Source organism: Urocampus carinirostris, chromosome 9 (assembly GCF_059441175.1).
Source record: "Urocampus carinirostris isolate Australia breed hairy pipefish chromosome 9, RoL_Ucar_1.0, whole genome shotgun sequence".
In the NCBI taxonomy this organism is placed as follows: Eukaryota; Metazoa; Chordata; class Actinopteri; order Syngnathiformes; family Syngnathidae; genus Urocampus; species Urocampus carinirostris.
The window spans coordinates 22,384,429-22,412,219 of NC_142357.1; the positions used below are offsets into that span (position 1 = coordinate 22,384,429).

General features: G+C 38.8%; 1 protein-coding gene and 1 long non-coding RNA gene across 2 annotated transcripts; one reads left to right on the top strand and one right to left on the bottom strand.

The window, feature by feature from the left end:
* Positions 1 to 2,349: 2,349 nt before the first annotated feature.
* On the bottom strand, positions 2,350 to 15,689 carry qdpra (quinoid dihydropteridine reductase a). Its single transcript, XM_088343263.1, has 7 exons — positions 15,511 to 15,689; positions 15,317 to 15,409; positions 14,047 to 14,143; positions 11,215 to 11,355; positions 9,678 to 9,786; positions 6,875 to 6,958; positions 2,350 to 2,675 (listed from the first exon to the last, which is right to left on the bottom strand). The coding sequence occupies exons 1-7, from the start codon at positions 15,592 to 15,594 to the stop codon at positions 2,573 to 2,575; spliced, it is 711 nt and encodes a 236-aa protein (XP_088199389.1). The 5' UTR covers positions 15,595 to 15,689; the 3' UTR covers positions 2,350 to 2,572.
* LOC148359604 (uncharacterized) lies at positions 15,234 to 20,564 on the top strand. Its single transcript, XR_015851250.1, has 3 exons — positions 15,234 to 15,418; positions 15,591 to 15,696; positions 20,254 to 20,564. It is a non-coding gene; the product is annotated as an uncharacterized LOC148359604 (long non-coding RNA).
* The last annotated feature ends 7,227 nt before the right edge of the window (positions 20,565 to 27,791 follow it).

Consider the following 27,791-nt stretch of genomic DNA (forward strand, 5'->3'; position numbering starts at 1 on the left):
TATCTGCGAAGTATTGAAACCATGATAAGTAAGCAAATAATAACGATTTAAATTAAATATGTGAGTGCACAAATTGATTTAAACTTGGCTCAAGGGCAGAAATTGTATCCATTGTCTTTTAAACTTCAGTTTAACCATCTCCTCTCACACCACTAGTAATATAAAAAACTATATTGATTAAAAAAAAGGCAAAAATAAATGAAGTACTGTATAAAGATGTATTTGAATCATACTTGTGTATTAAGAAATTTGAGTTTATTTATATAATAAGTAAGGCTCACTTAAAGAGACCCGACAGAAATGTTCGCCATTTTGCTACTATGGTAACCAAAAAAACCTCAAAAAGGCTGGGCAAAAAATGAGCAGTAAAAAGGTTCATTTTGGTCACATTCAGTCTCCATAAATTTGTATTCTTTTTTGCGCTTTTTAGCGCTCATTTTTTGTTTCACCACTACATACAACGACATCTAGTTGTCAAATACACACTGACCCTTGAAGGAACCAGTGTCTGAAACTCATGACAAAAAGTTACCGGACACCAGGGTAGACAACTCTGAAAAGTTGCCTGCCCCATTTTTCACAACTTGAAACACAATAAGATGACTCATCGCCAAAAAACCTATTGTTGCAAAGTATTAAGGATTGATAATCAGAATATAAAACACAACGCTTCAAAATTAAGTCTATTAAATCTCCCGCCTGCTGCTATCAATCAACAGCAGCTTACACACCCCGACGGAACTTTTATCGTCGCCGGCGACTTTATTCAGGCATGCTTAAGGACTGTACTTCCCAAATTCATTCAATACGTGGACTGAGCAATTAGGGAAAAAACACTGGACCGTGTGTAGAGTAAGATCAAACATCTAGTTGGATCCGGCCATCTCTGTCTGTCCCTCACCCCCTCATACACACCCCTCCAGAGGAAAACAAAGCCTATGCAACAAGGACAGTACAAACATCTTCTTTGTTCCTTTATCTCTGTTCTCTTTCTCCTCACTGTAAAATGTGGAACTGGAGTGCCATGTCCAATTTCGTTGTCACAATATATTCAACCCCTGTTGTAACAATGACAATAAAGGTATATTCTATTCTATTATAAATCTACTTATAACATTCATTGCATGTATATGACATTGCTGTTTTCCATCTGCCATCAGTATGTACCTCTATTTACTCATCTTCATTAATGCAATGTTTGCGTTGCGTCGTCTGCTACAAGCCATGTGAACTCCTCTTTCCACAATGCTTTTAATGTACGTTTACTTTTTGTAGTGTCATACATTTTGTTAGCTTCTTTTGAATCTCGGGTCTTCTGGGGCTGAGGTTTTGGCTTGATTCCTAACCACTTCTCAATTTTTCTTGTGTTCTCTGTGCGTCTACTTTGGAAAATGATATGCAAATGCACGACCTTGTAACGCTCGGGAAGGTCCGGAAGCACGGAGTCATTTGATGCAGGCCTCTGATTGGCTGCCGAGTATGCAAATTGCCTAACGAACTGAAATTCCAAAATTTCCAAACCGAACGAAGATTTCGAAATCGGAATAAAGCAATTGTTTGATTTGGAAAAAAAAAAAAGTATATATATATATATATTTTTTTTTTTTTTTTTCTTGAAAAAGTTGTCGGCCAATCGGGCAGAGACGTTTTGAAAGTTGGACGCCCGACGTAAAAGATGCATGCCCCGGGCGTCCGGGCAGATGTTATTTTAGACACTGAAAGAACACAATGACTTGCATAGTATTAGATTGACATTGATTAGAGCTCACCAATCCTTATTATTTTTGTATATTCCCTAACAATCCTTTTAGATTATGACCAATATTTTCCGGACTATAAAGCACACCAAAAAAGCCCAATTTGGGCAGAAATTTAAACCCGGGCCTTATAAATATAAGTGCGTCTTACATGGTGGTTAACATGTTGTTGGTTGCTAAAAGGAAATGACATGAACTTGGACAGTAGCTCAGACACCAACTTCTGAATGCTTATTGCGCATCACTTTGGACAATAATTGTCCGTAATTATCAAACATATGATAACTTTTGTACAATATTACTCTTGTTTGAAATGTTGTTAAATAACACTGCTTACGGTAACTGTTCTGCCTTTGAGTGGTATGCATCTTAATTGTATGTTTGCTTTTAGTAGTGAAACCAGATTTCAGTGTTAATCTATGTTCTATTAATTGAATTATATTAATTAAAATGTATTTATATTTTATACAACCCTAGCTCTTAATGTAGTTTTAATTCCATGTGCTTTATAATCTGATGCGTCTTATAGTGCGGGAAATAAGGTAATTCATTGGTTCTTCCCTTGTTATCACACCAATAAAAAAAACCTTGGTCACATTGGTCCTTGGTATTGTTTTTAATCACATTGTTGACAGTCACAGAGTAACATCCACATCCAGATGGCGCTGTTCTCCTTCATGTAACATCAATTCAGTCAGTACCCATTTCCCTCTTTGCCTTCAAATTCTTTCGCCTCTTTTCTATCTCCTCCCGTCCTTATCTTCCATTTTCGCCCCTGACGACAGCTCCGCCACAGCAGTCTATCTGTCCGTCCTCTACGGCGCTGCCACGGCTTCGGTTTTCCCGCCGGAGGTGAGCAACTGTATCAGGCTGCCCGATGGCGGCCGCTCACTGCAGGTGGCCCACTTGAAGAAGGTTCTGAAAAAGGTGGCAGGACATCAAGAGAGGTGAAAAGTGTCAGCAAACACCTTAGGTTGTAGATTTTGTGAGCCTCTGTTTACATATGCAATCATAATCACAGCTGTTAACAAATGTGACAATTAAAAGGAACATACATGAGTCTGATTCGATTTCAACAGATGTCATTCCAAACAGGATGAGTCCCCAAAAGTGTTTAGTATTGACGATGAAATTAAATAAATTAAATAAACCACAAACTATTACCAGTGTATACATTTTTTTCCACTCGAAAAAGCTCAGAGTTTGGGTGCATGATAACGGTAGTATATCACCATATTTGAGCAATGATTGATCAGTTGACCTAATTTGCTCAACATTGGATGCAACAGGAATCGAACCCAGATCGCGGTGTTGAGAGTGTTGAATCCTAATCACTAAAGCACTAGGATAGGGGATGATAAAGGAAAAAGTACAAGATTTCATCTCATTATCAGACTATTTTTACTCACAATTCTACGTCGTGAATGTTGTAATGGAGCATTATGGGCAAGAGTTCACCCAAAACAACGATGTGCAAAGTGGTACCGTGAGTAAAAATAGAGTAATGAGACAAAATCGAATGCCTTTTCCTTTGTCAGATCCTTAGTGGTCTAGTGTTTACACAGTGCATTTGGGCCCATTAAAATTAGTAGTAGTATTGTTATTGTTGATACCGTTATCATTGAGCCGGGCTACGGGAATATAGTCAGATATTAAACTGGTCTGCGGGACGGAAATGGTTGCCGCACACATTTTTGGACTATTTTTTTTTAGAAATTTAAAACATTTACAGAATCTTCAGATTTTCATATCACATCAACCATTATTTATTTATTATTTCAAAGGACACCAACAATTGGCATCATTTTGGAAAATCATCATCAACGTTGTTGTGTAGGTCTGCAACTCATTAGATTTTAGTAATTGATTAATCTGATGATTATTTTGTTAATCCAATTATTCTATGAAGCAGATCAAAAACACATAATTGATTTATCCTTCTTTATTCAAAAATAATAAAACTTTGTGGATAAATTAATAAATCGTGGACAAAACCGAGTCTTCTACTATAACAAACAATAAAAATTAAAAAATCAGTGTTTGTCAATTAACTAATAAAATACATACGAATATATGCTATAAACCTACTAATATATACCGTATTTTCCGCACTATAGGGCGCACCGGGTTATAGGGCGCACCCCCCAAAAAAAGTTTTTGGTCCTATATCTTTCATAGATAAGGCGCACCGGATTATAAGGCGCTACAATGGGAACGTCGACAAAACAGTCAGATGATTCAGACAAACTTATTACCCCCTTAACATTCCCAAAGCTTGCAAAGATGCAAATATGTGTCGTAGACACGTGCGGATGCGGTGTCCGTACGATGTCACTCAAATGCATCGTTTCAAATATCATTTGGAAGGTTAAAGTCTTAGGATTCAAGAAATGCCAACCATTCCTTAGTTTCCATTTTCTTTTTCGCTCGCAACTTTACTGTGCATATGACAAAAAACACTTGGAATTGAGTTTAATTCACTCAACTCATCACAGCAACATCAAGATCGTTCTAAAACAAGATACCGGGAAAATATAAAGCCGCATAGCTCACCTAAGTTCTCACGTTCAATAATGATACGCAACCTTGGTCTTCTTACAACCGTGAGTGTAGTAAATCCAGGAGAGTAAAATATTTACAAATACAGACTAATGAAACATGTTTCTTTATGGCGTACTTTAGCAAGCTTGCTATTCACAGTCATTTTTTTCGGCCAATTGCAGGGTTTGTTTCGGCCCACTAGCCTATCCGAGGCTCCGAATAACTTCAGCCAATAGCGATCGATTTAACTGATGATTGACACATCTTTTTCGGCCAATTGCAGGGTTTGTTTTGGCCCTCTAGCCTATCCGAGGCTTCGAATAACTTCAGCCAATAGCGATCGATTCAAATGATGATTGACACATTGGTTAGCCAATGAGACGCCAGTATATAAATCCCAGCATACACCGCGGACTACTCCACGTTCGGGGGAAAAACGAGTCGGCGGCTGTTGCGTAAGTTGCGAGACCTTGCGACTTAATATTGAGCCATATATAAGGCGCACTGTATTATAAGGCGCATGGTCAGCTTTTGAAAAAAATTAAGACTTTTAGGTGCGCCTTATAGTGCGGAAAATACGGTACTCTTCCACACTTTTGCATGTCCGTCATATTTCATGAGTTTAATTTACTGAAGCCTTTGAAAATAGCTCCTTAGTTTGCACTGTTATGCTGGCTGCCTCACGTTGCGTGTGACGTCACTGGATCCGCGAAGTGCTGATTGACGCATAAATTGCGCGACACAGCAAATCGATGAAATAATTTGTTGCAAAGACTTTTAATCATCGATTTTATTGGCTCATTGTTGCAGCTTAGTTGCCTGACATTAGATTTTCAATGGATATAAATATGGGTATTCATATTTTATTTATTGATGTATTTTACAATAATGGCATCGCACTATTTTCATTCAACTTTTGTTCTGATGCAACCAAAGCCACAGTCTCCAAGCACTACCTTGAAGATATGTTTGACTTTTAATCCTGGACATTTTTTTCATTTTCTTTTTCAATGTCTTTATTAAATTTATATCCTGGAGTGCCATGTCTAATCTAACAATGTTCGATAAACGTGCGTAATTTTTTTTATTCATTTACTAAATTAAAATAAGGTTATATAACCGTTGCCCATAAGGATTTCTTTTCTGACCCATGAAGGGTCAGGTATGGACGTGACGAGCAGGGAATTATGTCGCACGTTGATTACGTGCAAGGTCATCCCACTAAAAAAAATAAAAAAAATAAAAAATAAAAAAAAAATCCCCCGAATCGCAACGATCGCTTTTCATTTCCTCTGCCGGACGGATTACTTTTTATATTTGTGTCTCTCGCCTCTTATCTAATCTCAATCTAATCCCTTTGAGTCATCTGATGTGTTTTTTCCCTCCACACAATGAAGATCACTCTGAATTAGGAGTGGGCAAACAATGGCCAGTGGAGCATATGCGCCAGTCATTCTTTTTAATCTGGCCTGCCAAGCCAAAAGTTGTTTTGGTGCCACTCTTGTCCCCGGTGTCCCTCTGTGTCACTGTTCATGAAAAAAAATATTTTTCACATTAAAGTGTACTGTGCCAACTATAAACTTGAATAATGTTTCCCCGCATTTGCTTTCTTTTCTCATATGTTCTCTAAATATTTATCAAATGTCATAACACTTTTGCATTCTGAGTTTTTGAATGCATGTTATCAAAATTACTCCTCAAAACGGGGCACAATAGATGACTTCTTTTCAAATAATAATAGGTTTGCATTATTTTTCTTATTTTAAGATGATTTTTTCTTATCAGAGAAATAAGAAGACAATAATAATTATTATTATGTTGCACATTGATGACATGTGAGGTCATCACATTCATTTAAAAAAAAAAAAAGCCCCAAAATCGAAACAATCAATTTTCATTTCCCCTGACGGACGGATTCTTTTTTATATACGTGGCCCTCGGACACCCAACAAATCTCAATCTTGTGAGGGTTTTGCTTATAAAATGAGAAAAATCATCCCTAAAACAAACAAATGACCTTACCTAGCAAATAATAAACTAATTACTTAAATTATTGACCATTTTAAAAACAATATCAACAATGAAAATATATAAATAACATTTTAGGTAATAAATATTCTTGAAATAAACAAAGACATGTATCCATTGCTAGATAAGACACATCTATTTTAAAGAGACAGTATGTGTTATTTGACACCTAATTAGCTATCATTCCTATTTGATGGAATGGTCTATTACTAAAAAATAAAATGTATAGATGTATTAATGCATTGACGAGGTATCGGACCCAGACTCAGATTATTTTTTCCCTCTTTACTCGACCACTTTTCCAAACCATTTAACAAAATGCAGCCAGTCACTCAAAAAGATTTCCCACTCCTGATCCAAATGAATTTGCTCTTATTCTTATTTGAAAAAAGAGTCAGGAAATAATTTAAATCGATGCCATTAAAATGAAAAACATTAACCATAAGTAAACTGACTCAAATGTTTTAACCAAAACATCAATCAAGTATGCCCTCTTTTGAGTTATGTTGACTGGTTAAATATTGCTGGTGATCTGAGAAACTACTCACTCTGCAACGTATTCCAGAGGCGTCCACGTACCGAAATCGGCATCTGGCATGAACTTCCTGTTCATGGGCGTATCCAAGGTAACTCTGAAGATAGGTGGAGGCAGATGACAATCAGTGCCTGTCTGGCCTTGACTCATAACAAGCAATGCTGTGGGCAATTAAAGAGACTCCATATGATAGTTTAAAGTGATGTCCAGTGAAAACAACAACGATAAAACATATGCCTTTGTGCCTAATGTTGTGGCTACCACAAACGAATCCCAATGTGATGTGAGGCCTTGGTCATGTGACTGATGAGAGTGTGTGTGCTGGTGCAAAGCGGCTGAAATGCAAGTCATTGGGCTAATGCAAAACAGATGTGACAGCTTCCCTTCAGCATGCAGCCGTTGTTGCTCGGGCTACAAAAAGGAAAGCAAATGCAAGACACAATGTATCTACACCCGCCAATGCAAACAAAGGCAAGAAATAACATTTAAGATGGCCATGACGATTATGTTAAAGGACACCGTTCAGCTAAAACAGACCCCGGCAAAGCTCTGACATTTGCGTCCGGATATGTGATGTTTGTCTGGTGCTTATCTTTTGCTTTGCTGCTTATCTGCCCGCCTGTGCTGGACATGGCGTGTAACATTCAACACAGTGTCTGTCTGTTACACTTTAATTAAATGGCTCATTTGCATCTTCCTAATACAATATAAATTACATTTATTAGTTATAATTAATATTCGTATCGATTTACAGTCATACCTCTACTTACGAATTTAATTCGTTCCGGGAGTAGATTTGTAACCTGAAAAATTTGTAAGTAGAAGCGACTTTTCAATGTAAATTCGCTAATCTATTCCAAGAAATGTAAAATTATGATTTTTTTGGGGGGATAAATCATAAAAAGCATCAGAACATGAAACAAGTAATGAAAAAAAACCTACAATACCAAACAAAAAATGAGAGGCACCACAATGTAAAAAAAAATCAAAGAAAGGAAATAACAAAAATATTCTCTTTTTAAATGGCCTCTTTGTTTACTGGTCCTCAGCAGTGTTTTTGCATCCTGTTTTTTTGCAATTTATTTTCCCTTAATCAACAGAAGCAACAACCTCTCCATCACACCGTTCAAAGGCGATCTTTTCTTCGAAACAACCGAGAGGCCTTTTAGCGCTTCCTTCTGTTAAATAATCGTGGCGATCGTGGCTGTATTACAGCCATATATTTTGGTGACGTCACAAGTAACCCTTGTCATACCGGTTCAATTATTTTCTGCTTTGTTGCAATGTCCAGAAAAAAATAATTTCCGTTTCATTTCTCCTTGTAGCTCACTTTTCCGAATGTCATTCTTGGGATCCATCGTTAATGTTTCTTTTCGCTAGCATATAGTAGAGTACAGTACTGTTTACAGAGTGGGAATGGGACCGGAAGTGGACACAAATGGGAATTGGGCACAAAGAATAAGCGGTAGACACAAGAGCAATCCGGCGCTCACGCATACGAAGCGGCTTGCCCAGTACAGTACTGCAGAGCGCCAAAAGGCAGCGTGCACGATTCTGGTCTGTTTATTCGTATTCTGAAAATAAATTCGTACCGTGAGGTAATTTTTTTGCGCTCAGTTAGCTCGTAACCTGAAAAATGCGTATGTAGAGGTATGACTGTATATAGAGATTTTTTATAGGCAATGTGGGACAATATAAATACAATAACCCTACTGTTTTTGTATTTAAATAGATATTTGTTAAAAAATACCAGAAATATATTCAACTGCCATTTTCATGTTGTGGTGGGTGCTGCTTTTTTCATTTGCAACAGAGTTCTAGTGACCCCAATATGTGTCAAAATTTTGTATGCATAATAGCCTCTTTTTGACCAGAAAGTGAAATAAAATTTGTAATAATGTATTTGTAAAAAAGAAAATCAAGGTTTTCAATACAAATGTTCTTCAGTTTTTGTAGTTTTTATTGAAACTGCTATTAACTGGTGCAGTATACTATGGAAGATTATTCATATTAAATACTTGTTTTGATGTAACTATTATTTTGCATTATTTTAAGGTTGAATATTTACTTATGGTGTTTTTCAGAATAGTGTCGGGTATGTAACCAATTATTTTAAAATAAATTGTAAGTAAAACTTAAAATGGGAAGTATTTTTGTTGCATATGTTTTAAAATTGAAGAATGGCAACATATTTTAAATTTTAGAATTAATTTATGGCAGCCATTCATACGTTTCATAAAACTGCTAATGGTTTTGAATGTAAAAGGTGTATATAATTCCTTTAGTTTAATGTTGAGTCATTAAAAAGGGAAAAATGGACAACTGCAGCTTCACAAAGCACTTGTGACTTTGGTGACTCTCGATCAGGAGTCTCCAAAGTGGTGTGCGGGCGCCAGGTAGCTCCTTAAGACCATCTGAGTAACCTGTGGACTGGTTCTGTAAATATATTTAGGGTCATTGTCAATTTCTAGGAAATTTGACTTCTAACTTGCTTAATGTTTAGTGATTGACTGAGCCAATTTTAACCTTTAATGATTACAACTTGGTAATAACAATAAATGAGTAATAACATGTTATTTGATAAATGCATATCAAACTTGTAGCCTTTTGCGCTAATAAGTAACAAAAAGCAACTCTCAGCTTCAAAAAGGTTGGAGATCCCTGCTCTTGTTGGAATTCTTTTCGTAAAAGATGCACTGAAAACATATTGACATTACATAAACCAAGAGTTCCATCGAGAGGGGGTAAAGCTTGTGTAGTGAATTTCAAAAGATTAGCTCTGAAGATGTTTAAAATGGCAGCAATTGAGGACTTACGGCAAGATGGCCACGGCAGAGGCCCCTGACGGCATTCCACTGTTTTTGCCGGCCAGGCTCTTACATAGCTGGTGCACAGCGGCCTTGGCCATCCCATAACCCATCATGCCTTCAGGTCGATGCAGGAAATGAGTAGGGGGGCGCAGAGTTGTGAAAACAAGAGAGTTTGGATGAAAACATTTTGTAGCTTCAGCATCTGGATACACTAACATGTCGCCATGCACTTAGTGCAGTGGTTTGCCAAAGAATCCCAAGAATTCCTGACAGGCTCAGTTTGTTGGCACGGCAATAAAGAAAAATGGACCAATGGGAAAAGAGGGGAGGGGGATTTTAAAATATGATTTTCTTGGGTTAAAAACCCAAGCAAATTGTTCTTTTAAGTCAGTATGGAGGGCTCGGACCTCAGCTATCAGAGAGCATGCAGATTAGATCCATGTTTGACGCTGATCTAACAAGCATGTTTTGTTTTAATGTTAATTGGCAATAAGAAACCTAATGATGCAAGTGTTTAAATAGCATGGCAAAAGAGTTGCCATGGCAACACAAAATAATGTTAGGTAGACAAAAATCAGATTTTTTTTTTTTTAATGAATTCCCAACAGATTAATCTGCAGCAGATAATAATCAAATGAACTTTTTTTTTCCTCCTTAACATGTTATAAAACAAAGAAAACCGAAGTGACTTATGTTGTAGAAGTACCCTAAATGCACACTTTGCTATCAGCACATGAACCTAGCAAGTAAAAAATATGAGTGTGTTGTCCCAAGCGTCTTTTTAAAACCTATTTGGAAATGACTCTAAGAGCAACTTCATCATACTCTATTATTAAGCCTAAATTAATATTTTTTTCAAGAATTGCTATCAGGTTTTTGTTTTCCTGCTCAAAATCAGTATTCGTATTGGCCTAAAAATCCATATAGATGAGGGACTATTTTAATTTTGGTTTATGATGTAGGTTTAACAGTTGTTGATTTTTTTAATAAAATGTGTAAATTACATTTTAACCAGAGTAACCACTATCAGTGAACATACCTTCATTTATTTGTCTGTTTTTGTACGTTTTCTGAAACAAATTACTTTAGGCTTTCAGGTCAATTTGCATCCTTATCACAAAATTGGGCAAAATAATAGAAAGAGCTAAAGACCGTGCAACTAGGATAACAAGTAAAAAAGTTTGTAGGGCAGTCTTCTAACATGAACTCTGGCTGCGACTTTCTAAATATTGACCCGGCCTCACTTTGCCAGTGATCGAAACGAGGCGGTTGGGTCGCAGCCAGGTCAGCCCGTCGGCTGATGGACAAACGGGCCCATCAAGGAATAGATTTTCTGTTTACGAGGCATAGAATTGTCCATTTTTTTCCCCTCATGCTCAGATCCATTTTATCGGCGCATCTTCTGATAAGAGAGTCGATTCCCCGCTGTGCTTTCTATTACTCGCATCATCTATATTGACAAGCAAGACAACAACACGCGGATCAATATTTTCACGTGGATGAGAATAGTAAACGCACACAAACACACAAGGATAGAGCTTACCCCCAGTGCCCGATAGTGCGGCTTTGGCCCCAGCTAGAGTCAACAGACCTCCTGCCTTTAGGTGCAAGGCCGCTAGGTGGCTGGAGATAGTGGACGTCCACACACTTTGTTTCCACATGAGATCTGTGTTCTTATACATTTCTGGAAAGCAAACACACTATGTGATGATGCCCTTTTCGAAAACATGAGACCTCAAAATCATCATACCTTCAATCAGCACACACAATAAAGTCTTGAAAAACCCAAGCCCCAAATTTGACAAGAGGTTTGTATTTTATAAGTAGCCATTTTGTCTTCTTGGTTATTATGAGGAATTGTGTCTGACAAACTCATAGATCAGGGGTCTCCAACCGGCGGCCCTCGTGACAATAGTTTGAGACAACGCCTTTATATGAAATTTAATCATATGGATGTTTCGTGCTGATTAGTTGAGCCGGGCTCGAATTTGGGAAAACTCCATTAAAAATGCAGCCAAGAAATTACAGTGCATACAAGATTTGAAATAAAAAGAAACACGGTCTTGCAAAATGCGACTTATGTCTGCACTGTGCTTTAAACGCGGCATTGACAGCATAAGACTACGCAAAATAGATATAGTGTAATATACGTAGCGAAATAGACATATCAAAATAGACTGACAACACACAGATAGTCAATTCTGACTAAATCCATTTTTCTACTCACATACAGACGCCGCCCGACTTACGAACCTCCGACTTACGGATTCTGGCATATACAATAATTTTTTTCGGGATGTCGAAAAATACACGGACATTGCTGTAAGTTAGATTTTGTATTGTGTGCACCTTTTTCCTAGTACACTACTGTAGTGCTTTTTTCCGCCGCTACTGGCGTGTGGAGGTGAAAAAAATACGCTTCCTCTTCCTAGTTCATGTGTAAACATTCCTTACTATCTATGTCTATACTATCTCCTGTGCGCTAATAACTTGACATTTTTATCGTTAAATATCATGTGGATCCATTCAATATGGTTGGTGTAAAGTGTAAAGAAAGAGGGAAGCCGTTTGTTTTGAGACGAAAGTGGAAAAAGAAAGCTTGATGCGTTTGAGAAAATGGTCAGAACGCTTTATTTTCGGCCACTTTTTACCACGGAAGAGGACCTTTTGAAGTGCAAGTAAAAAGGTAAGTAAAACATCACTTTATTCATCTTTATAGAAAATATTGTTTTATTAAATGTTTATTTTTACAAAACATTACAAGTTACTTATACAAGCCTTAAACATACTTATATAAACCATAAACATACAAAAAAAAGCACTGAAGAAACTCACAAACAAATTCCACTTACCAACGATTGTCCGGAACCTAACTCTTCGTAGGTCGGGCAGCGTCTGTCTGTACTGTAATTGGTTTCTCAAGTCTTATGTTCCTCAAGATTGTTTTAATATATTACTAATTATTGTATTTTCTTATCATGTCTTGATCTTGTTACTTGTCTATATTTAGATCTTTTTTTGTGTAGAAAAAAAGGAAGCTTGAGATCAGACATGTAATTTGTGTAGAAAACCAAATGCGGCTCTCCTACCTGGAACCCAACTCCGGCGGGCCACAAGAAAATTGAGTTTGAGACGCATGTCAAAGATACACAAACGATGCTAAAATTGCCAATTTTCAAGCCCAAAACTATCTATTCGGGACAAGAAATAGCTTGAAGGTTTTTTGAATTAGTATTTACTTCTCGAATATTCTTTATGGTGAAATAAAATTGATGGAAGTACATTTTAAATCTAATATGACTGTTTTTCAACTTTCACTAGTGTGCCTTGAGACCTTCTCCAATGTACTACAGGAAATTGCCCAATTTCATATCAGGATACTACTGTATTATTCAGTGTTGTTGGTTTCTTCCAGGGAACATGCCAGTAAGCGCAATATACTATAATTATTATTATTAATTTTGTATAAAACTATAGTAGAATTGTTGACTAGGTTCACCCTGCAGAGCCTAATACTAAATTCCATATTTTGGTGAAATTTTATGTTTTTGTAAAACAACTTTTTCTACTTCCTTTCACATTTCCAAACAAATGAGACTTGTAAGCGACTAGATATTCCCGTGTGAACGCCACAAGAAACTGGTCCGCATGAGGAGAAGACGACAAGTGACGTCAAACGCAATGCACTCATGTTTGTGGAAGTATTAATGGATGTGAACAGTTAAGTCCTGTACCCCATATATTAACAAAATCCAAAACCTTGCTTTCCCCATAAACAAGTGTACATCTTCCATCAATTTGAGATTTAATGACACATGGTATTTTCAGCCGCCGTGGTTGCTTATTTCTCTGCTTTTTCCTGCCTGGTTGAAGGCAGAATAGCCACGCCTATAAATGATGTGCAGGTCGCATGAATGCACCTTTGCCATTCAGACAGAAGTCATATTCCAAAAGATCGGATATTTATCGGATTTAGAACCACATATGAATTTGGCCTGGGTCTGGTGTGAAAAATAAAGCGGATATGTTCCATTCAGACGCACTTTACAGATAGGAGATTGGATGCAGATCGCGTCCTTGCAAAAAAAAAAAAAAAAAAAAAAAGATTTTCCTGCAGTGTGAACCTAGCCTAAGATTATAGCAAAAGTATTAATGAAAAAAAATAACCTGCATTACCTCATGAGCCCCCGTGACCACAAATTATGAGAAAAAACAATGCCGTCAATTTAGGCCACATGATCATTGAAGTTTTTTTTTTTTTAAAGGACAGCGTGCTTCAAGATTTTGAGTGAAAAATGTGTTCCTTGGCCCAAAAAAGGTTATCAAACACTGTGATACTTTATATATTTTTTAATACTACACATTGTCCAATTACCTTTGGAACTACAGTTTCCTCCGGCCCATCCGCCAGCCACGCACAAAATGGCATCCACCTTTGTCTCCCCAAGCAACTGCGCAACATCAGATGTAACCTGCAGGGAAAAATATAACTAAATTAAAACCATTGTTTAAAAAAAGTTGTAGGAGAGTCATGCGCTGCAAGGGGGAGGGAGGCAGGGGCGGTAGTAACTCTTGAAAATAATCTGTATCAGATGAGGTCTCTGGTCACAGGACAGCTTTACAACAAAGGGTCTTTCAAAAAGGCAGTCGAGGAAATACATCTATTTATTTAAAGTGCATCAGTAAATATGAATAACTATTGTTAAAAATGATAGAAAAAAATCACTTGTGTTATCGTTTATTTCAGTGTTTCTCAACCTTTTTTGAGCCAAGGCAAACTTTTTTCCATTTAAAAATCCGAATGAATAGTCAAATGGAAATGTTGAAACAAATAATTGCGGCACCAGTTTCAAGCTGTTTTTCTTCGAAAGCTTAAATGATAATGCCAAAATCGACCGTTTAGTTTTTCTCGTGATGTGAGTTCGCCGTGGCCCCGGATGTAATACAGGTTACTCATGTCGGTTTAAAATGTCGCTGTAATTTGTTGTTTTAGTATGTTTTTAACAAGTTATACTACATATAATTTTTGGTGGGGGGGGGGGGGGGTTAACAAAAGTAACATTTAAAATGCGTGATAATTATCTGCCCAAACCAAATTTATTTTACTACGTTCACACTTTTTTCTAGTAAAATCAAAAAAATAGTAATTACTATCAGCAAAATATTTTGTTTGACTTATTTAATATTTTCGCAGTGCAATCTTACACACCTTCATAAAACAAAATACTTCCCTGTCCTACTTAGTTTTAAGATAGTTAGTACGTAATTGGAAAACAAAACTGTATTCTTCTGCCACCCACTGATACTGATGAATGTTAAAATTAGCATGCTTCAAAGCAAAGCTAAAATTGGGAAATTTTGTGCGGTACGGTAGGATAGCACACTGTTTTAATGAACGCATCCTATTTTGTCAGTTGAATGCATATTTCTTAAACGAAAGGAGATGTCTTTGGTGCGCTTGGACAATGATTTTGGGGTGGCTTAAAGCACGATCTCCCAATATCATGAACGCATCACTAGCTAAACATACGCTGGAGCTGGTCACCTGAACGCAACATCAGCTCACGTCAATACTGCATTTGAACGCACCAATTAATTATATCGTAAACGTGTTGCGATATATCGTTATCAATGTAGTTGCTCACCTGTCCAGCCTGCTCACAGAACGAGTCCGCCAACTTGACTATGACGTTCTCGTTGGCCTCCTCGTTTGCTCCCAAGTCGATATTGGCAACCCACTAAAAAAGGTAAACATTTACACAAGTGAAACTTTTATTTTACAGTGGCTAGCGTTCTTGTTAGCTAAACTAGCCTCTCAGGTTAGCGCAGTTTCACTCACCCATCCTTTGGATTTGAAATGCTGGACGCACTTAGAGCCTAATGCACCCTTTCCGCCGTAAACTATGACTTTTTTTGTAGCCATGATACCGCCGATTGGAACAGTCAGGGAGCGAACCAAGGATGGCGGTCAGTCAAGAGGGATAGCCGAAAGAGGAAAGGAGGCGGCACCCGTAGCGAGCAACAGGTTGGTTGGTAGGGCGGAATCGAGGGTGCGTTCATGATACCTTGTCTTTTTCACATTCATCGCTCACGAATGTTGTCACCAAATTGTCATTAAACATGTCCTAAAGTACAACTTGTACCCATGTTTTTTTTTAACACAGGTCTTTATAAACAGGGGATCTTGAAAACCACATGTCAATTGAAAACAAAAAAACACGAAAGCACTCGCGTTTGCATGCACTAGAGATGCAATCATTTGCCTACGTATGCAGTAGGAACTCTCGGGACATACAAACGACAGTGGAACCTCGGTTCTCGACCGTAATCCGTTCCAGAACCATGTTTGAAAACCGATTTGTTCGATCACCGAAATCGTTTTTCCCATTAAAAGTAATGTAAAATAGTTTTAATCCGTTCCAACACCCTGAATGTTTACCATGAACGTAAACATGAAGCTAACCCAGGCTAATCGTACGTTTGCGTAAGATTACGCTAACATCTCATCTCATTAGCTGCACCGCTTAGCCTCAGTATGGTCGCGGGGGTGCTGGAGCCCATCCCAGCAATCATCGGGAGGTGGGCAGGGGACACCCTGAACAGGTTGCCAGCCAATCGCAGGGCACATGGGAACAGACAACTCACTCGCTCATTCACACCTTGGGACAATTTGGACCGACCAATTCACCTGAAATGCATGTTTTTGGATTGTGGGAGGAAACCGGAGTGCCCAGGGGCAACCCACGCAAGCACGGGGAGAACATACAAACTCCGCACAGGGAAGTCTGGAGCTGGATTTGAACCCACACAGGAGGTTCCCATGACATGAACTGTGCCGCACATGTGCTAACCACTGCGCCGCCGTGCTGCCTACGCTAACATGAACGTGTAAAAATAAAAAAATCAGGTCGTTTACACGTCATTTAGGTCCCGGGTCTCCACAAAAAGTGGTGAGCGGTTAAAGGATAAAGAAAATAATTATGAATAGGATTTCTTACCTTTGTGGTGGTCTGCAGAAGCCATGCTCTATTCCCTCGAAAGAAGGGAAACTCGCACACCTTCTTCATATTTTGCTATTATTTATTTCTTAAATGCAATAGTTGTACGCACTACTCTTCTTTTTTTCACCTGTAGCAACTTTGCTGCTTGCACCGACCTTCTTCGGAGGCATAATTAGTGGCTAAAACACTCCGTTCACCGATATTAAAAGCGAAAAGAAGTGCGCGCGCACGTCATAACAGTTCTTCACGAGGGGTGGGGGCAATCTACACGATCTACACCCGTACGCCGCTCAGCATCGCACCCTAGCGTACCGGCGATCGAACTCCGATTTTTTTGAAGCGAAGCAAGAATTTTTTCGAAATTTTTGGTCGAGAACCGATTTGTTCGAACTGAAAGGGTTCGAAAACCGAGGTTCCACTGTACTGTAATCTGATACACCCTTCAAACTCCTTTGACTTTTTTGGGTTGTCCATAAAAACATGGGATCAATTTGTTCACTTGTGTGGCGTGGTTTGTGCAAACAGCCTCATTCCACCCAGTGGAGCTGGTAACATGCTGCTGACAAAACAGAAAGTTAAATGCTGATGACAAAGAAAAGAGCTGCATCATTGTTGTCATTATCTGTATTTCGAATACCTGTCAACCTCGGCCAATTGCTTCTGTTATTAATGAGTGCAATTTCCCTTATTAAGTCATAATAAACCTTACAAACATAATGTGGTGCCTATTTACTTAGAGCAAGACAGACTATGTACAATAAAAACAGAGATCATTTGTTCAAACAAGTTTATTTTATTAACCAAATAAACAACACAAACAATTATTTCAGCAATTTTCTAACTTCTCTTCCCACTTGCAGTACATTAAGTGTTTATCATATGGAGCAGATAAGAGCGGAAATTAACAAAACGAAATGATTAACAAAAACGCATACTTATGTATGTGTGTGTGTGTGTGTGTGTGTGTGTGTGTGTGTGTGTGTGTGTGTGTGTGTGTGTGTGTGTGTATTATGTGTTATAAGGCGCACCTTCAATGAATGATATATTTTTAAACTTTTTCCATACATAAGGCGCACCCCATTATAAGGCGCTGTAAGTGCATTCTGGTTTATTAGGTAATTGTGCGATTTTGTAATTGTAATCCTGTGCAGTCCTACGAGACATTTTTGTGATTAAGGGCGTCATAAATAAATGTGACTTAACTTGACTTGGTTACAGTAGAGGATGTAGTTACGTTATGCAACCGTTAGATGGTGCCGCGCTAAAGGGAATGTCAACAAAACAGTCAGATAGGTCAGTCAAACTTTATTAATAGATAACAAACAAGCTTTCCACAACTCCATTCACTCCCAAAATGAATAAACAGCCGTTTAATTATTTTCTCTGAGGTAAAGCATTTTCGTGACACATCTTTAACATCTTTGAACAACATCAAGGCATAACATTACATTTAGTCAACACGCAAAAAACCGTCTGATACTGTTATGGTAAATGAAACGTTAGTGGAATCGCAATATAGTGACACTCGTAATGTGCAAAAACAACAAGTGCAAAACAATAACAGTAAAGCATTAACATAATAACTGTAAAATGTAAAACGTTGTTGTAGGTTTTACATAATTCACCCATGTAACCATTGTTCAGTTAGCGAGTTCCTAGGGGGACTCTTAATTCTGCCGGCTCGAGCCACTCTCGTGTTTTGTTTTGTTTTGTAAGTTTCGATTGCAAGTTTAAATGTCAATAAAGCAGCTTTCGTTGGCACCTTTGTTTGACACTGCGCCTCCGACTCCCGTCTCGGCCTGCTATAACGTGAACACACACCAAGTGTGGCCAACCTCTGAATTCTTTAATGTTAAGTTCCCGTGCCAGCCCTGTTGCCTTCATTCGAATAGTTATTGTACTGACACTTCTACTTCCTGCTCTTTGTTCAACAACCCACTGTTGAAGTATGTCCTCTAACTGTGGACATCTCGCTTTATTGCCACGGAAACTTTGTTTAGTCTTCCTTACTTGGCCATCGATTCATTAATGTTGAACTCTCTCGCTCCTGCTCTATTCCCGTGTTCTACTGCGTGACTGATCGCCTTGAGTTTAAACTCTGCGTTGTAAGCGTGTCTCTTAATAGGAGCCATGCAATCAGTCCAGGATGTCCCCTGCTCACTGTCTGATATCAATATTAGAAAATCCCATCCTCATCAAAGTACAAACCTTTGTCGTTGTATCAATAATTGTTGTTGACCAACTGTCATTCAAAAGCAAAGCACTGCGAGGTGACCAGTCATCGTATTTGTAAATACAGTAATCCCTTCGGTTATCACGGTTAATGGAGACCAGGACCTCCCGCGAAAGGTAATGGACCTGGTGTTAGTGAGATACAGGCTTTGCAGGAGGAGTTTGTGAGAGTTGTTATGTTGCCTGGTCGCAGTAGGTCAGACATCCGGCGCCTCTATTGCATTCTCTTCTGATGCTGCCTCAGTCTCTAGCTGGGACCCAATAACAATGCATGGAGCACACGCTGGTGATCACCATTTCTTTGTGCTTTTCGGATTTTCTTTAGAGTCCGATTTATTCGATGAATTTTTTTTAAACGTAACAAATCGCTAAAATACTAGCCGTTGCCATGTTTTGCAGTTTGTTTGGGTGGACAGATTGACTTGTGTGCCCGCCCACTCTGCGGTTTTACTGACAGCATACACCAGCCTATCACAGTCGCGGACAAAGACATGTCCAAACCCAACGAGATGCTACCCAGAATCAAACAAACACGGGGAAGTAGAAAAAGTGGTTTACAACAAAGCACTCAACACTGTGTAATGGCTTTTGAGTGACATTTTTTAAGCTCATATTTATGATAGTTCTTATTACGTCATCTACATCTGAGCAACATTAGTACCGGCGGCCATATTGGATGAATGTGTGCACGTTGGTTTACCTTGTTGTTTTTGTGATTGACTAGAGAAATATGGCAAACAAAACTCTAGGTGGGCGAAGGTGGTTGTTAGACGAATATTTCAGCTTACGATACGATGACAAAAGTTTACTGATCGAAAAAAACACCCACACAAGCTAGAGACAAATGCGTGGAATACAGGTTAGGATTCAATTAAGGCTCTCGTTTCAGCCGGCAGACAGCCTGCCATCATTGGCCAAGCGTTTTAGCACACTTGAGCCATACCCAGAGGTTGCATTGCATTAGGTCAGGGCCTCAGTCTGCCCTCTTCTTACCAGATAATGGTGCACTGTTTTCAGCCAGGCTTTCAGGAATACTTGGGGGTCTCCCTAGAGTTCATTTTAGCCGGAAAACAGCACACTATTTTCTGCTAGGCTTTATGGCGCACGTCGGAAGTCGCATTGACTAAGTGAGGTTCACTCCTTCTGCCATCCTCTCACGGAATAACGGTACAAAAAATATCTATTGTGGAGCAACTAGTGACACAATATTGTGGAGCGACACTGACTAATGTTACACTAATCATAAAAACACAAAAATGCATCTACTGACCAATATTTCTGAGCTTTAGTTTGGGAATAAGTCCCAGGGTGTTGTTTGTTTTCGAGTGTTTTTTTTTTTTCTTTTACAGAGAAACTGAGGGCAGAGTCTTGGAGATGCAGCGATCCAGAGACGAGACATTCATTATTGTCTTCTGGCTGCACCTGGAGGAGGCAAAGAGACACGCGTGACATGTTGCCGCCAGCCGCTGTCAACAAACATCAAATTAGCCTCACCGGCGCCCATAACGGGAAGCCCTAGTTTGGATTAACGGCAACAGCATCCGACTACTTGTTATGCCCGATGTCGTCCTAGCCATGACACCTGCTGCAATGTTGGGTATGCTTACACAACCTAACGAGATGTGTCATAAAAAATACAGAAATAAACAGACTTTTGGTAGCAATTCGTTTTTTGTAGGCCACCTGGTAGCTAGATATGGTTCATGGATATTGAAACCTTGCAAATGTGTAACGCTGCTTTGTTTTTGTTATACAGAACATTGCATTTAGAATCATACTGCAAGTCATGGAAAACACTGACAAGCAAATCGTGAAGTAGACAGATGATGTAAAAAATAAAAACTATAAAAAGTAGGGGGTATTGCATCTTTAGTTGTGATTTACTGCATTTTGGCTGATGTCATCACATTCAACGAAAACACTCTTTTATTTTGCTCGTTAGTTAAATTGATCAAATCGGCTTATCTCACCCGTGGTATTGGCTATATAGGCAGACATAGGCAGATTTGCTATCACATTTATCTTTTGCTAATTAAATATTGGACCATAATCACATGCTAAAATGTGTTATTGGGACAGTATGAAGTAATATCTTGGCCAGTACTGATATGTGTGTTATTTTGTTTTAATGTGTTTTCCCACCTTACAATCTAGTAAATAACAGGGAAGTAGCGTTTGATGATGGCAGGGATTTTTGGGGTTGTCTGTTAGCAGGGGAAAGCATCCCTTTGAGATTCTTTTGGTATCTGTAACGATGACTTCTGAAGAGTCGAGTTTAAATATTGGCCTGGAAAAAAGCAATATCAAAATGTTAAAGTAATAAACAATTTCAGTGATACCGACATTTGTGATATGGATGGATGGATGGACATACTGACAGAACAACATTTTTACCTAAGAAATACGGTCAAATAATCCCCATGGACATATTTTGTATGGGGCCTCATAGATGTGTACCTGATACAAGTACGGTTGGATTTTCGTTCTGTTATGAATAAATCTGATAACAGAGAGAGTGAATCGGGCATGTGTCTCCTTCAAGTTAAATGCAAGGTCAATAAACTCAACATATCATGGCCTGCCATGTTTCTCCAGCAAGACAAGTTTGATAAGATTCCCTACAGTAGGACTTTAAATGGTTTTACCCTAGTCAACACTAGATGTCCCCATGGGCCTTTACCAAAAAAATCCAAGCATCTGCAAGCAGGAAATCACATTACTGAACACATACAGATGTATTTCTTTCCCTACTGACATACAGTATTTCACTAAAATGTAAAATGTTAGAGCAATTAAGCGTAAAATGTTAGGTTAGATTACAGAAACATTTTTTCTTTGACATTCTTTTAATGTTTCATCAGTGAAATTTAATAACATCACAACATGGCTGAGCCTGATAATACAGTCCACTGGATACATTATTTGTTTCCATCTAAACACTGACAAAGTTATGCTGCAACAGAAATAAGTATTGAATAGAAGACATATAACACATGCATCTCTTCTGTTTGTTTATTTTATTTATTTCCATTTTTTTTTTCTGTGAACACATTTTAATACTTTCAATTGTGTACATGTTATTTACACATTAAAATATTTAGTTTTTTTCTTCTAAGACTAGATTGAGGGCTGTATTGTAAAAAATATTTTGTGACTGGCATAAGTTCTAATGGTTGTACAATGTTTTTGAATAAAAGAGGATAGCGTATCGTAACAATAGTGTAATGAAAAGACGTTCAATAACATGTAGCATGTAACATGTAGCAGCAACAAACTCCCAAACACTAGTCACGAGGTGTTTATATTCACAGATCAATGTAATAACATTTAGCAGCAAAAAAAAAAGAAAATAATTTGCACGATACAATGTGTAGTCACAGTTTTGTGCACTCGTTTAGGGTGGTGATGGCCCCGAGGAAGAAACTGTCTCTGAGCCTGTTTTTACTTGTTTTTAGTACCTGTGCTGTACACCAACCATACCACACCATGATGCTGTATGCCAGAAGCTCTCAACTGTGGCCTTGTAGGACAGGTTCTGTCCCAGGTTATTTTTGATAAACACCCTCAGGAAGAGGAGTTGCTGCTGGGCCTTTCCTACCGCACCTCTATTGTAGACAGTCCAGAAGAGGTCATTAGATATGTGCACTCCAATGTTTTTGAAGGAGTGGACGCTCTCCAACCAGTCTCAATTGATGATGATTGGAGTTGGGTCCGTGGTTTTCCTTCTGGAGATCATGGATTTTGTTGCGATTGAGGTTTTTTTTTCCTACACCATTTTATCAGTGTCTCCACTTCATCCCAGAGACAAGGTCATCCAATGTAGTGTCTAACTTCACCATTGTGTTCGTGGGGTGGGTCCGTGAACAGTCTAAGGTGTAGAGGGTGATTAGCATAGGGCCCAGTAAACATCCTTAAGGAGAGCCGGTGCTCAGGGTCGGGGCGATCGGATTGCAGCCCATGCTAGTAACGACCAAAACCGCCCTGACTAATACCTTAAAAATAAGGCTTGGATCAAGACTGATCTTGAATTCTGTGTTGGTGCTTTCCCATCCCTACTAAGAACACATATAGAATTTTTACAAATCTGTCCCAGAATGTGTGTCCATACTGTGATTGATTTTTACCAGCAACACCATTAGGTTAAGCCCAGCAACATTTTTTTTTGTTTTTTTGACAATGTAACGTGAGTCATTTGGTCTCCCAGGGGTTGGTCACTGTGGGCACGAGTCTTATTAGGCAAAGATTGGCGCACAATTGCCAGCAATCATAAGCATCCGCGCAGGTGCCTACCAAGGTCTCGCTTTTTTACACACAGGCAAGGAAATAATCAACGCTGTGCAAAATCGGCAAAGGATCAAGAATTGGAATTGTTCCCTGCTCCCATGAGGTGTGACTCTTTCCCCCGTTGGTGAGGAAGTAGCGCGTAATACACACACAGCTGTTCCTTGATCCCGTAACACAACCTCGGCGATTAATTAAAACGCGACAGTCTGTCTTGAATCTTTTCATTATGTTTTTTTTCTTCAGCTGGGAGAACAAGCTTTCACCCAGGAAGATCTCCAAAGACCTTTTGTTGTTTCAAAATTAAGTGAATCCAAAAACTACAAAACAGATTTTAATTGAGCTCACATCAGAAGTCCCGCTATGTCTATTCTATGGAACTGGGAATTTCCTTGCCTGAAGGACACATGTGTGGTAGATTAGGAAGAAAAGGTCCCTGAAACCTGGGAGAACAGGCCAAACATGGGAAACACGGACGTTGGGCCTCAGTCCTAAAGCCCTGAAATCCAACAACTCCAAACCGTTCTGATCCTAACAGCCGTTAAATCAAATCTAATCCCTTACTTTACCAAACCAAATACTTTCTTATCCCGCAAAAAAAAAACTCTAGACAATGTTATTTGGTAATATGTCAAGCTTTCCATTCTGTTTAGACATTTTTAACAAAAACTATGTTTCTAAACTACCCATTGACGGATAACTTTGCTCATTCAGGATACATTTATCATTTACCATCCATCCATCTATTATCTGCAACCACTTATCCTCAGTAGGGTCGCGGAGGTGCTGAAGCCCATCCCAGCTATCTTTGGGCAGTGGGCAGGGGACACCCTGAACTGGTTGCCAGCCTATTGCAGGGCACACAGGGACAGACAACTCACTCGCTCATTCACACCTAGGGACAATTTGGACCGGCCAATTAACCTGACATGCATGTTTTTTTTTAATGTCGGAGGACACCAGTGTGCCGGGAGGAAACCCACGCAAGCAGGGGGAGAACAGGCAAACTCCGCACAGGAAGGCTCCTAGCTGGATTTGATCCCATGACCTCACAACTGTGCTGCGGACACTCAGCCGCCATGCCGCCTGATTTTTTATTTTACTATATTTATTTGTTTAGGATTAGTGTAAGATCTAACTGCCCTAAACATCCTAACCCTAAAAGCACCCTAATCAAATAAAATCAAATTTATTTGTATCGCACTTTTCAGGTAATAAATCGACACCCAAAGTGGTGTATGTAAATATTCAGCGTACAAATATACAATAACATCCACTCCTTTATCCCCACCTAACAACCCAAAACACCCAATTCACAGACACAGACAATGATTGAAATACAATTTAAAAAAAAAAAAAGAAATAATAAAGGAAATAGAATATGATTGTGGCAAGGCACACCGACCATGTGAGGAATATGATCTGAAGTGGGCTCATCCACACTGATAGGGATGGCAACATTTGGCTTTAGGATATTAGGGCGGCAGTAGCTCAGGAGGTAGAGCGATCGTTTTAGGATTAAGGGATCCCAGTTCGAATCCCGGCTTGTCCGTGTTACATGCCGAAGTGTCCTTGGGTAAGACACTGAACCCCCAATACCCCCAATAAGCAGGTTAGCGCCTTACATGGCTGCACAGATCACGGCCGCTATTGGGAAATGTGAAGCACAATGTAAAGCGCTTTGGGAAGTCATTGACTTGAAAAGCGCTATATAAATGCAGATCATTTCAGATCATTTCATTTCATTAGGCCATTGAACCACACCCTACCAGTGTGTGCCCCCAAATGAGGAAACACTAAAATATAAAAGTAAAAATAAAAAAACAAAATGTAAAATAAAAAATAAATTGTGTTCCATTAAAAATGGGTCTTGAGCCTCCTCTTAAAAGTATCAATTGTCCCTGCAGACCTGATGTCCTCCGGCCGACTGTTCCATAGGTGACCTTGTAATCTCACCACTCATCTTTAAAGTACATTAGCAGTGACGTGGTGTGCAAAATGATTTAGTACTCTTAATAGTCATGTTAGAATATTGTAAAGTGTCACTGCATATGTATTTATAATTGTATACATTTTCCAGTTATATCTGTTTTATTATTCTAATCATCACATCATAATTATTCTATTATGTTAATCATTTTGTTGTAATTAGACACCATATCATTTTATATTAGAAAGTAGCAATTCACTTGACGTCTCGATGTACCATTATTCAGTGATTATAAAGTTCACATTGTGTTTTGACATAACGTTGAGGGTGACAGCCTTGGCATTATCATGCTCTTTGCAAAATATCCAGTCTTAACAAAGGTCCGTCATTAAGATGGGGCTTCCTGACTCTGTATGGAAAATTCCACTTGAGTTTTGCTCTTGTCTAACCTCACCCATCTCTATTAAAAGAAAGCCATACCTGTTTTCCGATGCCCTTGTGGGAAAGGACTAATTTTTCCCACTGGTTCAGAGTATAATCTCTTGTTTTGTTTTATTTTTTCATCGAAAACGGAACTGCTGTTTTCCAGTGTTTTTCTCACACTGAAGTAGAATCAAACTCAATGCAGGAGACAAACTTAGTCACAATATGTTTTTTCACCAATAATGTTTATCTGTCAATGCTCGTTTCCTCTGACACCTTGAACACAACTTTTCAGTTTTCCAGATGAGGGAAAATTCCAGTATGGAAATGGACATCTCCTGGCTGCCATTAGCACGACGTTTCTTTTCTGTCATGTATTGAAATGTCAATATTTACACAAACGTCTCTGAAAATAATATTAGCGCAGCCTCTACTGGCCTGCTGGGGACGTTAATCCAAACCGGACAAGCTTTGTCATCATACAGTCATTTGCAATCAAAGATAACCCCCGGCCTCAGTCCCGTCCCCGACATCCTCTCGTTGAGGCCAAATCTGTGCGGGAGCTGCCATGTTCGTTTGCTTTGCATAATGAGATCTGATGGCAATATGGACAGGATGCAGGCATGCATATCAATGTTGGTTGGAAAGGTCCACTGAGATCGACTCTCCAGTGCTAGGGATTAACCCGATGTGATCGTCATCATCACCATTGGTTCTCAGATTTGCAAAGAAAGAAAAATGTTAATCACGGTTTTATAAACCGTCTATTGGGGGTCAACTACAGACAAGAGGAATGATGGAAGTGCTTTTTTTTAAATGTGTTGAATTTAATGTTTGGTAAGAATTTAATAAGCTGATCTCAAATAATACATACCCATTATCTATAACGTGGTATTTTTAATGATGTCAAAAGTTAAAGCTTTACTTTAGGTTAAAGGTTAAGGTGCCTTTAACAGTTTTAAACCACTTACAATAAATGCTCCAGTTAACGTTTGACTTCTGAAGTAGAGCTTAAAGCTGAATTAAACTGCATGAACTGAGGTGTTAAAACACTTTGAAAACGTCAACTCTGCAGTTAAAGATGCTTTAATTGTAATATCTGACCACTAGATGACCCTGTATTGTATAGTGCAACTGAGAACGAGAGCTACGAAGCACCAAACTACGGAGGTAAATATCAGAATTCGGTTAGTGGAGTCAATTTTTAAAATGTCAAAGTATATTGCCTCAATCAGGTTTAAAGCTTTATGTTGAGATTTAATTAAGCTTCAAGATGGCTAGGATGGGCTCCCGTGACCCTGGTGAGGATAAGTGGCACAGAAAATGAATGGATGGAAAGTGAAATACCGCCTAGATTCCAACCGTTGTTGCTGAGTACCAAGCATTTTTGAATGCTTTTGAATGACTCGGCCAGTGATTGAACCCCACCCAGCATGTCCCCACCAATATCTAACAATCATTGTTTTGTCCGCACCAATATAATGTGATCACTTAAAGAGACACAGTGTAATATTTAGCACCTCTTAGTGGTACAAAATACCTTCGTTCATCAAAATAAAGTATCCATCCATCCATCCATCATCTGCACCGCTTATCCTCAGTAGGGTTGCGGGGGTGTTGGAACCCATCTTAGCTATCTTCGGGCAGTGAGTGGGCAAGGGACACCCTGAACTGGTTGCCAGCGGTTGCAGGGAACACAAAGACAGACAACTCCCTCGCTCTTTCATACTAGGGACAATTTAAACCAGCCAATAAACCTGACGAACATGTTTTTTGGAATGTGGGAGGAAACCCACGCAAGCACGGAAAGAACATGCAAATTCCGCACTGGAAGGCTGGCAGCTGGATTTGAACCCATGACCTCAGAATTGAGCCATTTAGCTGCCGTGCTGCTAAAAATCTATTTCAATAATAGGCAAATACATGAACCTTCATGCAAATGTTAATTTTAAAAAAATTGAAATTTAGAAATTTGTATTTCTTTTACATAGCCGAAACCATGCTTAGTAGTTGCCTCCATGTTTGTCTGGAATCTTGCTGCTACACTGGTTTTCATTCGCATTAGACAATAGAGTGCCATATAGTGGTCAAATAATACAAAATGTACCATTAGAAATAAATCAATCACCTAGCAGCGCAGAAAGAGTTGAATCACATTCTTCGCCGAAGCGCTGATGCATAGGACCCGTATTTAGTCTGTGCATTTCCTTTGTTTCATGTGAGACCTATTTCTTGTTATGATCAGGTCCCCAC

What these genes read in the sequence shown, in the direction of transcription:
- qdpra (XM_088343263.1), bottom strand. Translation starts at nt 15,594, where the DNA reads ATGGCTACAAAAAAAGTCATAGTTTACGGCGGAAAGGGTGCATTAGGC. An exon ending in TCTGTGAGCAGGCTGGACAG is followed by an intron (nt 14,144 to 15,316) that starts GTGAGCAACTAC and finishes TTTTCCCTGCAG; the next exon opens with GTTACATCTGATGTTGCGCA. An exon ending in TCTGCCGTGGCCATCTTGCC is followed by an intron (nt 6,959 to 9,677) that starts GTAAGTCCTCAA and finishes ACCTATCTTCAG; the next exon opens with AGTTACCTTGGATACGCCCA.